Source organism: Cryptomeria japonica, chromosome 3, assembly GCF_030272615.1.
Source record: "Cryptomeria japonica chromosome 3, Sugi_1.0, whole genome shotgun sequence".
NCBI lineage: Eukaryota > Viridiplantae > Streptophyta > Pinopsida > Cupressales > Cupressaceae > Cryptomeria > Cryptomeria japonica.
Genome location: NC_081407.1, coordinates 379,631,678 through 379,645,716, shown reverse-complemented (window position 1 = coordinate 379,645,716; position 14,039 = coordinate 379,631,678). Strand labels below are relative to the sequence as shown.

The following is a 14,039-nucleotide window of genomic DNA, read 5'->3' as shown; positions in this document are numbered from 1 at the left end:
TCATTGAGATTATTTCATACAATAAAAGATTGAGTTGTAACACTCAAGGATATGCCAAATTTTAGAGGAAATTTGTTCTCTCATGTTTGCAAGTTCTGTAGTTAGGAGATCCATTAAGAGAGTTAGTCTAATATTGGGGAAGGAGGATTGGTGAAGGCAGTCCATCAAATTCTTTAAAAGGATTGGATTCACACCCTTGTTTGGATTAATGTAATAAGGAGAATGTTCTTAGGTAACATTTAGTTTATGTCCACATTTTTATGAAGAATTCATGAACCACATTTTTATTCATTATCCTTTTGTCCAACCTATCTGGTCGATGCTTTTTCAATTATGGGGTTTACATTGGGTGTTTCCTGAGTCGATTCAAGATTGCTTCAGGAGCCAGTCTTGTAGAACAAAAAATACAGCTATAAGGAAACTATAGGATTTATGTTTCACATATATCTTATGGGGTATATGAAAAGAAAGGAATAAGAGAATTTTTAGGAACTCCATTAACTCCCCTGAAGTGGTGTGGGATAAGATAAAACATAATCTTCTGGAGAATGTGTTGGCTATTAGATCTCATTCTTACAATAGCAAGGAAGAGTATGAAGTTTTAAGGAGCTGGAATATCCTAGCCTCTATGGACAACATTAACCAACTCAACAAAAGGATGTGCTACTGGTCTTGTCCCCCTAATGATTGGATTAAGGCTAACTTCAATGAGACAACTAAAGGGAACCCAGGGCCAGCTGGCTATGGTGGAGTTATCCAAAATAGTGCTGGCTTTTGCCTAGGAGCAACTGCCCTCCCCTTGGGGAATCAAACTAATCACTTAGCTAAAGCCATGGGGGCCCTCCAAGATATAAACTTAGTGCATCAACTGTGAACCAAAAAAATCTGGTTAGAGGGAGACTATTTAAAATATAATCAATTTCCTCCATGGTAATCATCATTTGTCATGAACGATAAAAAATATTATCTATACAGCCAAGGAGTTACTTGAGGGATTCAACCAATATTACATCTGTCATGTTTATAGAGAGTCGAACAAGAGTGTTGACTGGGTTGCCAACAAGGCAGTGAGGAATGGGCAGATAATGACGTGGTATGGTGAAGGGGAGCTTGCTCAAGTAGCACGTGATATTTTAAATTATGAGAGATATCATGGAAAGTAAGTTAAAATTTGAAATCATGTCTTGATATGGTAAGGGATATTGTGGCATCATGAAATGGCCTCGTAATCAGCCGAGAAGGAAGTATGCCATTAATTGCCAAAACATCGCGCACACTTTGTGGGTAATTCTTTCCATTTAGAACGGATGCTTCAGGAATCGTTATCTACTTTTAGAGGCTTCTTCCTTGTTTTGTAAAAAAAGAAAGTTTTCTAAGAAGAGTGGTATTCGCAGGAAGTTATAGTCGATAAAAATACATTAAAAAATGGAGGGAAATCGCAATCCCAAGGAGTCTACAGAAATAGATAAATGGCGAGATCATCCCCAGGTTTGGCCTGTGCTTCAAGCGACAAAAATGCCGGCCTACATGGAGAGAATGCAAGAAAGAAGACCTGAAATTACTAAGATATTCAAAAAGGAGTGGAAAGAGGGCACCTTGACCATTGGTAGCATGAAGGTTAAGGTTAGTGAGACCATGATTGTGGAGGTGACTAGTCTACTGATGGAGGGCATCAAATTCTATAGCGATCGGAAGTTGTAGGAAGAAGTTGTGAAGAAATTCCCCAAGGATGAGGAGGAGAAAGAGAAGTTGGCCAAGGGAAGCCACACCTACTACTCCCCTAAGGTAATCAAGAAACTTTGGTGATAGATTTTGTTTGCAGTCAAGAAATTCATAACTTTAGATGGTAGATATACCAGAGTTTATAGTTATCACTTTATTCTTCATAATCATTTCCGACACAATGAGAAAATTTTCCTCCCCTGCTATTTATTTTGTGCCCTTAATGTCGGGATTAAGGATACTATCTCTAATCCCAAATCTATCCCTGCTTTACGCAAGGGCCTCATGGTGGTCCTATACAACCATATCAAGAGCACCATTGTTCAACAGGCTATATCTGAGATGACTGAGTTAGATGATGATCTAGATGATGAATATTTTCAAGGGTATGATACATAGGTAGATGTTGAAGAGGACCCCCAAACCCCTGGGTCAAGAAAGCGTAAAAGGAAAACCAGTCAAGAGAAAGAGGATAAAGGGTCAATCAACAAGAAAAAGTGTTGGCAATATGAAGGAATTGATTATGTGTTGCATTGATGTTTTGTCTATGATTGGTGAAATGAGATTTTTCTTAGGTTTGAAGATTACTCAAGGTGACAAAGGCATTTTTATCTGTCAAACTAAGTATCTAAGGGAATTGTTGAAGAAGTTTGGTATGGATAATTCCAAACCGGTAAGTACTCCTATAGTGACAAGTGAGAAATTATCTATCAAAGATACATTTGCACTGGTAAATTTGACAAGGTATAAGTCTATGATTGGTGGCTTGTTATATCTAACTCAAACTAGACCAGATATTATGAATGCAATAAGTATTGTTTCAAGATATCAAAGTAATCCTAAATAAAATCATGAATGTACAGTAAAGAGGATATTACAGCATTTGCAATGAACAATAGAATATGGCTTATGGTATTGTAGAGATGATAACTTCACTTTATGTGCATATACAGATTCAGATTGGGCAGGAGATACTGATGACGGGAAGAGCACTTTTGGTGGAGATTTCTTTCTTGGAAAGAAATTGGTTTCTTGGATCAGCCAAAAACAATTATGCATTTCTTTATCTACTGCAGAAACTAATTATGTTGCAACAACAACTAATTGTACACAAGTCTTATGGATGAAGCAAATGTTGAAGGATATCAAGGTAAATTGTAGTGAACCGGTAGTTATCTATTGGGATAACTCTACAACTATTGACATGTCTAAGAATCTGGCATTTGACTCTAAGACTAAGCACATATCAATAACATATAACTTTATGAAGGACAAGGTGGAAGAAAAGGAAGTCAAAGTGGTTTATGTGAACACTAAAGAGTAGATTGCAGATATATTCACTTAACTGTTGTCTAAGGAATCATTTGAGTATTTGAGAGATGGGTTAGGGGTATCTACCCATCCGGTAGAAACTTAACTGATGGAGCAATGCATCAATTTGGTATGCATCATCAACATTATCCTTTGCTCCAGATTGATGTAGTGGTGCTACTACTCAGGGGGAGTAGTCAACTTTGAGATTCATAGGATTTTGATATCTATGTCATATCCTTGGCATTGATTTCAAAGGGGGAGAGATACATGATGTAAAAAATAATATCATATGGGAGAGATTCAGATTAGTTTCAGATTGGACTACAGTCCTTAGGGGGAGTTGCAGGGATTTTTCAGTTTTTCTTTGTTATATCTTCTATGAAATTTTTTGGCATGTCTTGGCACTTAGATGTTTTCTTTTTCACATGTAGTGTTGCAATCAATGCCAAAGGGGGAGATTGTTGGCAATATGAAGGAATTGATTAAATGCATTGATGTTTTGTCATTGATGTCAACACTAGTTATTATGGTTGGTTACCAACAGACAGGTTTTGGTTACCGGTAGAAGAACTAGTGTTACCGACAGAATGGACTATCAGTTGGACACCACTGACATGTTTGGATCAAAGCAATATGTCTGTTTTGATATGTTACATGTTTTTGGAGTATTTTTTGGTCAATTGGTATTGACTTGCTAATCGGATGCTACCATACATTCTAGTAAGCCTATACCGGTAAGGGTTTAAGGTTTTACCGGCAGAGCTTTTACTAAGAATCTTTGACATGATGCATAAGTGGTGTTGGTGCAGCTTCTAGATGGAATTCAAGATGCTCAAGGTGATTGTGTTCATGCCTCAACTGATTGGAGACATCGCTTTCACGTGATGGACCCAAATTAGGTCTGGTATCTATCTAGGTTATGGACCAGTATCATGTAATGTGTTCCCTACACGTTACCAGGATTACTTATGGATTGGTTAATGTTGTTTTGGTCTAAAACCAACATGACATATCATTGTAATGTGGTTATATGTAATGATCTTATTGTAATATCTTTTTGGCCTTAGGGTTTGTATAAATTGATGTAAGATCTCATTGTAGATCATGGTGTTATGTGGTATGGTTACATTGTGTTAATTCTATGTTTCATTCTTAAGTTTTATTGCTTACCGGTATTTGTTTCTTCTATTTTGATATTCATTTTTATGTGCTCTAATTATGAGTTATAAAGTGGTTTGATTAATATAATATGTTGACAACTGATTCACCCCACCCTCTTAGTTGTCCACCGATTATTCTAACAAAAAGAAGGGGGGGACAATGACAGTTGGTATGAGGAAGAAGAGGAGAGTGAAGAAGACATGGAGATAGATAATGAGGAAGAGGTTGAGAATGGAGGATTTGGAGGCCAATAACTGCATGCCCCTTTCTACAGGCTCTAAGGAATAGAGCAAGGGTTTGGCTGGGGAGAATACCCCCAATAAGAAAATTAAGATGGCTGAGGGGAAGGAGGTGGAGCTGGAGGTGAACTTGAACCATGTGGGAGATGAGGCTTAGGATGGCTCTCCTTTGGACTTTGACCTTTGTATAAAAATTGGAATGAACTGCTTTAGTAAGATTTTCCTGTGGGTACAGAAGGAAGTGAAAGAAATAAAATATAAATAGGTCCAGGAAGCTAACAAACTTGCAGCTTTGAAAGCCATTGGCACTGGAAAATTTAGTTCCCTACCTGACCACTTAAGTGACCAAACTAAAGCTATCATCAATATAGAGGAAATTATCCCAACGCAATAGCTTTCAAACCCTGGAAGATAGGGTAGAGGCAATTGAAAATAAGATGGTAGGGATCGAGAAGACAATTGAAAAGATAGGGGAGTAGAGTCACGAGATTCTAAAGGTTGCTTTTGAGAGTATCAAGGTCCTAATTAGCAAACTCAAACAGGCCCAGGGGATAAAGCCCCTAGGGAGCTACTGAAGAGAAGGACGGAACCCCTGCAGATGAGAAAGAAGGTCCCAGGAAAAGAACAAGAGAAAGTACCAAGAAGAAGCAAAACCAGAGTAGGTACATTGAAGAGCTCAAGGAGACTGTTGCGACAATGGAGCAACTGGAGCTGGAAGTGGCCGAATTGCTAAAGAACTTCACCTAGCTTGATTGTTTTTCTCTGCTTTCTCTACTAGCTTGTGTTCAGTTTCTTTTGTGTTCTGTTTTTTCTGCTACTGGCTTTTTGTCTTGGCCAATTGTCCTTTCTATGGTTGTTGTCTTTAGTTTTTTCTGGTGGACTTTGACTCTTTGATGTAAAGGGTTTCATGGGCCCTTCAAAACCCGTTTTCCCTTAATAAAAAATACTTAGTTTATGTTACATTAATAAGCTATCACTTTTTTATTGCGGTTAAGATGTTAGTTTTGATTCTATTATTCTATTTTAACAATTATATCATCTATTTAAATTTATTGCATTAAATCAATGAAACAACACTTTTTTTTGTCTTTCCTACTTAACTTGTTTTATAACTTATTGCCCAAAATATTTTATAAATATTTTTTTTCATATCACTCCTAGGCTTAAATTAGTATCAAACTAATGTTGGAGTCAAAGGATGAAAGAAAATTATAGATGGTTTAGAATATTTCTTTGTAGAAGATCAAGTTTATATTATAAAGGCCTTCACGTATTCTTTCTCATTTTAAACTTTCAATCTTTTTATATATGCAATTTCTAATTTTATTCCTTTCTAGTTTTTGCCTCAAACCTATGGTTTTGAGCTTTGAAAAATGAAGGTTTCAATACCAATAAAAAAAGGTTTGCTTGATGCATATATTTTAAAATTAAAGACTTGATGATGTTGAGAAACACCAGTAAGACTTTATATGGTAATATAAAATCCTTGCGACATCCTCGAGTATATCCAAGCCCTATTGATTGATTCATTGGTTTTTAGATAAAATATTACTTAGTTGATGATGATATAATATAAATACATTAATTTTTTCACAAAATTTGCTCTTTGAGTAATGACAAAACTTTTAACCAAAGTGAGGGATATTGCAATAACATTTGAAGTGTAAAACATGTCAAAAGAAAAAGGAAAGAAAATGGACATAAATCATGCAACCCATACATTTTACATCTATCCTAGTAACTTATAAGATAGTTAAAAAATGAGTACCTAATTAAAATAGTGTTGAAATTATAAAAAGTAAAATAAATAAATAAATGTAAAATATGATTCGTTTAATAAATTTAATTTAAAGACAAATCAAAATAATACACACACAAAAAAAATTCCTCATATAATTTAATAGTGATTTTTTAAATGATAAAATATTTAAGACAAACCCAAAAACTAGATGCCAAGATCATTTATGGAAAACCTTATCTAGTACATTTAAAATAGACTGTAGTCAAAATAAAAAGTTAAAATAATAACTATTTTTAACTAACACAGCTATTTCAAAATATCATCTTAACCATTAAACCCTGCCATAAAACCACCACAAAAAACTAATTATAAGAAAACTATTTTAAATTTTACAATCATTAAAATATAATAGTTATTAATATTTAATAATAAGATAAATCTTAAAATAAAAATACATATAAAATTTATAATATATTTACAAATTTTTGACAAATAAAATAGTCACATCCCTAATTTTATTGAAATAGGTATACTAGGTACATCTAACTAAGTTTAAGCTTAAATAAGGTGCCTCTACATTTTAGAATGCATTAACCACTTACATTATTCTAACTATATTATTCTGATTTGTACCATTGCCATCGCTCTAGCTGCTTGTGTCGCTTTGGTGTGGTGGCCTAACCGCAGAGCTCGGAATCTGCGGAGTTTGAAGCTCCGTCTTCCCTTCCAGCATCTGCACCACTTGCCTCATGCTAGGCCTCACTTCCTCCTCCTCTTGAATGCACAATAACGCTACAACACATGCTCTTCTCACTTCTTCCATGTCTGCCTCCTCTGCAACACCCTCCTCCACAAGATTCATCGTCTTCCTCTGATGAATTTGAGTTGCAGCCCACGGAGGAAAGTAATACAAACTTGAATCTTGCACGGTTAAATCTAGATTTCTTCTCCCAGAAATGATTTCCAACAGCGTCATGCCAAAACTGTAGACGTCAACTTTGGAAGTGATGGGAAGACCGGAGATCCTCTCTGGAGCCAAGTACCCTCTCGTTCCTCTTGTAGTAGTCAGTACGCAGCTAAAATCTCTACCCACAAGCTTTGCCAATCCAAAATCGGCCAACTTCGGTGACAAATTACTATCTAGCAGAATGTTTTCAGGTTTAACATCACAGTGAATGATGCAATCTCTGCATTCCTCATGGAGATAAAGTAAACCTCTTGCAGTGCCTACTGCAATCTCAAATCGGGTCTTCCAGTCGAGCATCTCTCCTTTACTTTTGCAATTACTCTTAAACAGTAAGGAATTTAAAGAGCCCTTGGGCATGTAATCATAAACCAATAACCGTCTCAATCTTTCTGCACAAAACCCTCGAAGCCTTACCAAATTGACATGTTGTATGTTTCCAAGAGAACTTATTTCCGCTCGGAATTGCTTCTCATCTTGTATTGACCCCTTCATTTTTTTTACGGCCACAAGCGTACCATCCAGTAGAGATCCTTTGAACACGGAGCCAAAGCCTCCGCTCCCCAACTTAGACCTAAAATTCCTTGTCGCAAATTTCAATTCTTTGTAAGTAAACATTCTCAGAAAAGAGTTGGAGGGATCTGCAGGCCTGTCCATCGACCGCAGCTGATGCCTCCACCAAATTAAAATTGAAGAGACACCCAGAGCAACGGTGAGTGCACCTACAATACCAAGCACTAGGCCTACAGTACCCGTGTTTTTGTGTTTCGGAGAAAGTTGAGAGGCACCTACCCGAATGAAGACATTTGAATTGCTTTTTGATGAAGTAATGTTGCGCATGTTTAGCAAATCTCCAAACCATATTTGGCAGGGCCCTGAAGGCGGATTGAAACTAAACGCTGTGCATAAGCAGTTGTGGAAGCAGGCTTTCTGGCAATCTTTCTTTGTAGATGCAGGGTATGAAGAAGCAGAATCGATTGGCAAAGTGACATCAATGTCGATGAATCCGTCAGTGCTGCAGTTTAACGGGCTCTGCCGAATACAGCCACTGGATGCCCAATCTTGCGAGAGCCAGGCGCGATTGTCTGTGGGTTTGAAGCCTTCCACGCAGCTACAGACTTGGAGATCTCTAGACTCGCAGGCTCCGTACGCACGACAAGGACCATATACAGCGCAACCATCTCTGGGCAAAGACCAAGTCATGGTCCAGTTACTGCCATCGAATAGATACATATGCACTTGTCCGGTCTTAGTCAGGACGAGACGTACGAGTGCATTGAAGGGAGGAATCAATGTATAGGTTTGAAACAAACCTGAGCTATTACTTTCAAAGCTGAAATTAGCGAGATGTTTGATTTCAAGTTCTGGAATTCCACTTAAAATTTTGCCGTCCCAAGCCCCGCTCTCCCAATACTGTACAGTATTGTTCCATGTCAGCACGAATTGTTTGGCCCCAGATAGATTCGTGTGTAAGGAAAAAAGCCCTAGAGCAGGATCCAATGAGTTTTTCCAAGAGACTAGCTTTCGCTCTCCACCAACTACCATCCCTGGCAACCAGGTATCGACGGGATTGTCGAAACTCTGCCAAATAGTTTCAGATTTATTCCCATTTCTCATAACTAGAAAATTACCAGAATCCAATATCACAGCTCGGGAGGCCTTGTTTGTTGTGTTGACTGACCAAAGAGATGCGCCCTCTGCATCGAACAGTATCAGATTACCTTCTCGTGAGAGCTTCAAAACGCCCGACCGGTTTCTTGCTGGAGTCTCCCTGTTAGCCACCCAAACAGACGTCTTCTCTTGTAATTGGGCATACCAGATGCCAATATACCAGTTGTTTCCATTTGGACTGAAGAATCCCAGCTCAAATGTGCCATTCTTTGAAATAATTGTCTGATTTCCAGTAAGCGAGGAACCCAGCAAAAGAGTATCTCCAGCCTCCACTACAGCACCATTGCTCTTCAGTTGAATAAACACGGTAACTGCAAGAAACAGGCTTTGGAATAATTTTCCCATTGCTAAAGTCCTTTGGGAGAGCAGCGTCACCTCCAAGAGGCCATGAATTTCAATGGCCGGGTAAGTGTATTAAAGCCAAAAAAGATGTAGCGGTGGTTAATGTTTTCTCTTTTGCCTTGCGTGTCAAAGGGTTCGTAGAAACAGCGAATTTTCGATGCGCGTGGGTGTCAAAGGATTCACAGACTATCGGTTCTCTCTTGCCTTGCGTGTCAAAGGGTTCACACACCATCGGTTAAGCCGTTCCAGTGGAAAATATCACTAGTTGACAAAGGAATTTAGTGATAAAAAATAATTATATATTTTTTGTGGTGTTCGGGAGAATGCGTGATAAAATTTATCGTGACATGAATATTATCCATCTAGACAAAATATAATTTATTGTATTGTTTTAGGTTTTAACGATAGAAGATTTTTAATGTTTAATATATCAATTTAAAATATATTTTTAACTTTAATACTGATTCCAATCTATATTACTTGTAATTTTTCGGAACAGTATTACTTTATTATTAGATATAACTAAGAAGATTACACTGTAACATATGTATTGTAATTTTATTTATATTATTTTCTATTTGTATATATCATAAAATATTAATTTTTCATTGTAAGAAATCTGATTACGTTTTCTTGCTTTTGTTTAACTAGTTTCTAAAATAGTTTGTTAATGTTAATGTTAATGATTGTGACAAGGTTTAAGTTGTTTTCTTAAGTCATTTGGAAAAATATTGGAATCTATATGACACATATTGTTGAGAGCTTAAAAGTAAACTTAAATATAAATATTCTCAATGTATCAATTAAGGTCTTTGTAATTGTTTAGTGAGAAAGATGATAACTTTATTCAACAATCACTTTTTTAATTTTTTTTTAAATTTTTAATATTTACATTTTTTGAAAATATTTTTGTTTAGCTATTGAATTCAATCAATTCTATTCTCTTTCTCTCACCATTCTAATTATGGATGATGTTGATTAATTTAAAATATTAATAATAAAATAAATTATATAGTATAATCTCAAAAAAACTGATACTCATATTATAGATTATTGAAATTTGATGTCTTTGTGTAATCTAAAATATTAATAATAAAATCTATTACATAATATAATCTAAAAAAACTAATACTCATATTATAGATTGTTGAAATTTGATGTCTTTGTGTAGTCTAAAATATTAATAATAAAAGTTATTACATAGTATAATCTAAAAAAATGATACTCATAATATAGATTGTTGAAATTTGATGTCTTTGGTTACTTCACATTGATAATTATGAATATTGTGTCACATTTTGTATGAATGGAATATGAGATCTATCAAGTCCTTTCTTCTTTTCTAATATCTCACCCATTTTATTTTTAAAATATTTTCATTACATTTAATTCATAGGCCTACCTTGAATGATAGTAAGGTTGGAGGAGAAGGATGAAAAGAAGATGTAAATGTTGTAGATAATTTATTTGTAGAAGTGTAGATTTACATTGTAAAGATTAGAATTTGTACATTTTTTCTTATCTAAACTCCCACTCTTTCTACATGAGAAATGTCTAATTTATTATGGCTAAAATAATATAGTTAGCCTTATGAGGTACAATATATTATTATTTAAGTGGATTTTTTATAATCATTTCATAAAGATGTTATTTTGTATGCCATATACAATGTCCTAGGATTATCTCCAACACACTCCTACTCTTTCATATAAATCACACCTATTTCATTACAATATTTGTGTGGTTTGCAAAACTCTAATCATTTGAATCTAAAGTCGTCTACTATTATATAAACTAGAAAAAATCTAATATATCCACTATTTACAAACTAAGCATTGAATAGAGAGTTACTTTGTTGATACATTTTTCATGGTTTTTGCTCCTTTCTCTCTTGGCATGTCTTCTTCTAATAAGAATACACCACCCACAATAATCCACATTGTCTAGTGATAAATATTAACCTAAATCTATGCACTCATATATGTCATGTGCACCTATACAAATTTTATGTACCACTTACAAAAGAAAATTGGCACCTAAACTTAAATACCTACATGAAGCTATTACCATTAATAATATTCCTTAGCCTATTTCTATTTCCTTGCATTTCCTTATATTTCACATTTATACTTATCTTTTTAATCTATAAAAGGTGAAGGCTAAAATATTTTTTTGCAAAATTATCTAAAAAAAAAATCAACTTATTTTCAGATGGCAATGTCTATTATTGTCGCTTAAACCTAAACATAATTAAACACATTTTCACCTATGTCCATACTATCTAGTATTGTAGTTATTTTTTGTTATGCCACTGGTGTCATATCCCTCTCTTTGACTTTGTTTTATGTTATCACATCAATTATTTGGAACTAATAAATTAAGCCATGTGTGATGATTAATGTGCGCAAGTTACGTGGTCTGAAACTTGTATTTTAAATCTAGTAAAAAAATCAAATAAGAGATAAACTTAATTATCATTCAACATAACAACTAGCAGATGAATCACAAAATCATACACAATAACATCTACATATTTGAAATAGATTAATCATACCTTCCAACTAATTGCTTTGCATGACAAAAGTGAATTAACAACTAATAATAATCCCAAGTGAAATTAACTAATGGCTAAGTGTAAATCAAAACCCATGAGTAAAGGCACATAGGAGTTTCTTTATCCTATGCCAAAATTATCTGCACATTAACTTCCAACTTACTAAAGCAATGAATGCTTTTTTGCACGTAAACTCTCAATAGATTGAATTGACAACTAAAGTCATGAAAGTAAAGTTAACCTTACTAAAGATGTGGCATGTAATTTCTAGTTATTTATTGACACTACTACCACAAAACAAAACCAATCACACAATGAATAAGGGAATGAATGGATTTTAAATAGAGGCATTAGAGGGAATGGGGGAGGCAATTTGGTTTTGCAATCAAAAGAGACTTTTCTCAAAAAAATAACAAGGGACATTGGAGTAGCCTTCATCCTAGAATCATTCAGCTCTATCACAATCGACAAAGATAATTCCATGTGGCTCCTTTTCTTCCCAAGCCTTCTGTTAATTTCCTCCTGAATGGCCTAAAGAGAGGTAGAGTTCATTCTTTCCTTTTCTACATTAAGATGATCATTTCATCCATCTTCCTCTTGAGGGTCATCTAGTTAACCTAAAGCTCCTCTATGACTCTATTCATGTCTCTCCTATCATCCTTCTGATCCACCTTTGTAGTGAGTGAGCTCCTTAATTTCCTCTTCCATGCCTTCCCACTTCTCAATTCTATTCACCACATCATTAGCCACCACCAAAGATGTATCCATAGGACATGATATGATGTGCATTGTAGGAAACATACATTCATAAGACAAGATATATCCGTAGGAAAGATAATGGAGACTATGAAAGATAACAGTCGATGAAGGATAATGGAGGAAGAGGTAGATATGATAGCATGGATGAAACTTGCCCCCAAGTGTAGAGTGCAAGAGGAAAATTATTTACACATGGTACCTATTTGCAAAGTTTTCATCACGATACTTGCCCAAGGCACTAGAAGAAGTGGTTTCCACCATTGAACAAATAAGGATCTTTACTTTTTTTTTGTCATTTTTTAATTTTTGAGAAGATAAAGGATGCATGATAGGCAATGGAGGAAGGACTCAAGCATCTCATTATTTAGATAGTAATCTGTAAATATGTGCTCCAATCAACCATGGCTATTGAAAGTATGCTCACAAATGTTGGTAAGGTGATAGTAAGGGGAGATGAAATGGATGATTAGATGGAAGGGTTAAGGATTTATGCAAAGGATTGGATAGGAAGAATGGAAGGATATAAAATAGTTGTTGGATAATGGATGAGGTATTGGAAGGTTTGTCTAGGGATGGATGGAAAATTTGGCATGATCAACATTGCCACTCATCTTGAGAGGTGGTAGAGTGATGGAGGAAAAATGGATTTTGGATTTTGAAATTTTGATGGAGAAGTGGATGAGGATTTTGGGACATAAGGACCCAAAATGGATGAAGAAGATGATGGAGGATTTAAGCTAGTGGTTTTTGGGATATTTTTACAAGGATGAGTGAAGGAAGCCTTTGGAATAGAAAGTTTGGATGCTAATTTTGATTTTTCCTTTAGATGCATGTCTTTTATAAGAAACTTGGGAATCCACATGGTTTTTTATTTTTATTTCCTTTGTGGTTCTTTAGAAATGCATTGCTTCTATGAGCAATGTAGGAATCCATGTGCTTTTTTATTTTTCTTCTTTCTTGATGAGCCTTTGTGGATTTTTTTTTTTTTTCAGGATAATTTTTTTTTTCTATGTCATTTAGATGAGATATTCTGATCCTTGGGCATATATGGATTTTTGAACTTATGAATTTTATGCTTGACATCTAAATTACTTCCAAAAGAGTTGGGATTCATGGATGGATAAGAGTGATATAGAGGTATTTTGGATGAGTTCATGTAGGTAGATTATTAGAAGCTTCTTAAGGATGTGTGGCTTTGTTGATCTTGATATATGGTATGGTAAGGGCATTGTGAGTTAGGGGTGAAATGGATAGTGGATGTAGGAATATAACCTAAGATAGATGGAAGGGATGAATGGGGATGTGCATGTTTGGGTTTAGATGGAGCAATTTGAGACTCTGAATGGATACAAACATATTTAGAGTGAGGTATGTAGCCAAATCCATCACAATTTTGATTTTCTTTTATATCAAGGGGTTCCAATATACCTTGTTCATGGAAGCCTAACCCTTTTCCTTGATAATGCATACTTTGAAAAATATTTTTAGCAATAAAATACTTGTTTCTTTTGAAACATGATGCAAGCTTATTTTGAGGAGGATATGGTATGGAGGGAATGATAAGCTCATAGA

The 14,039-nt window shown here is 35.1% G+C and overlaps 1 protein-coding gene across 1 annotated transcript; it reads right to left on the bottom strand.

The window, feature by feature from the left end:
- Nucleotides 1-6,823: 6,823 nt before the first annotated feature.
- On the bottom strand, nt 6,824-9,157 carry LOC131061756 (G-type lectin S-receptor-like serine/threonine-protein kinase At2g19130). Its single transcript, XM_057995580.2, has one exon. It carries the CDS (start codon nt 9,155-9,157, stop codon nt 6,824-6,826), a length of 2,334 nt encoding a protein of 777 aa, XP_057851563.2.
- Between the last annotated feature and the right edge of the window lie 4,882 nt (nt 9,158-14,039).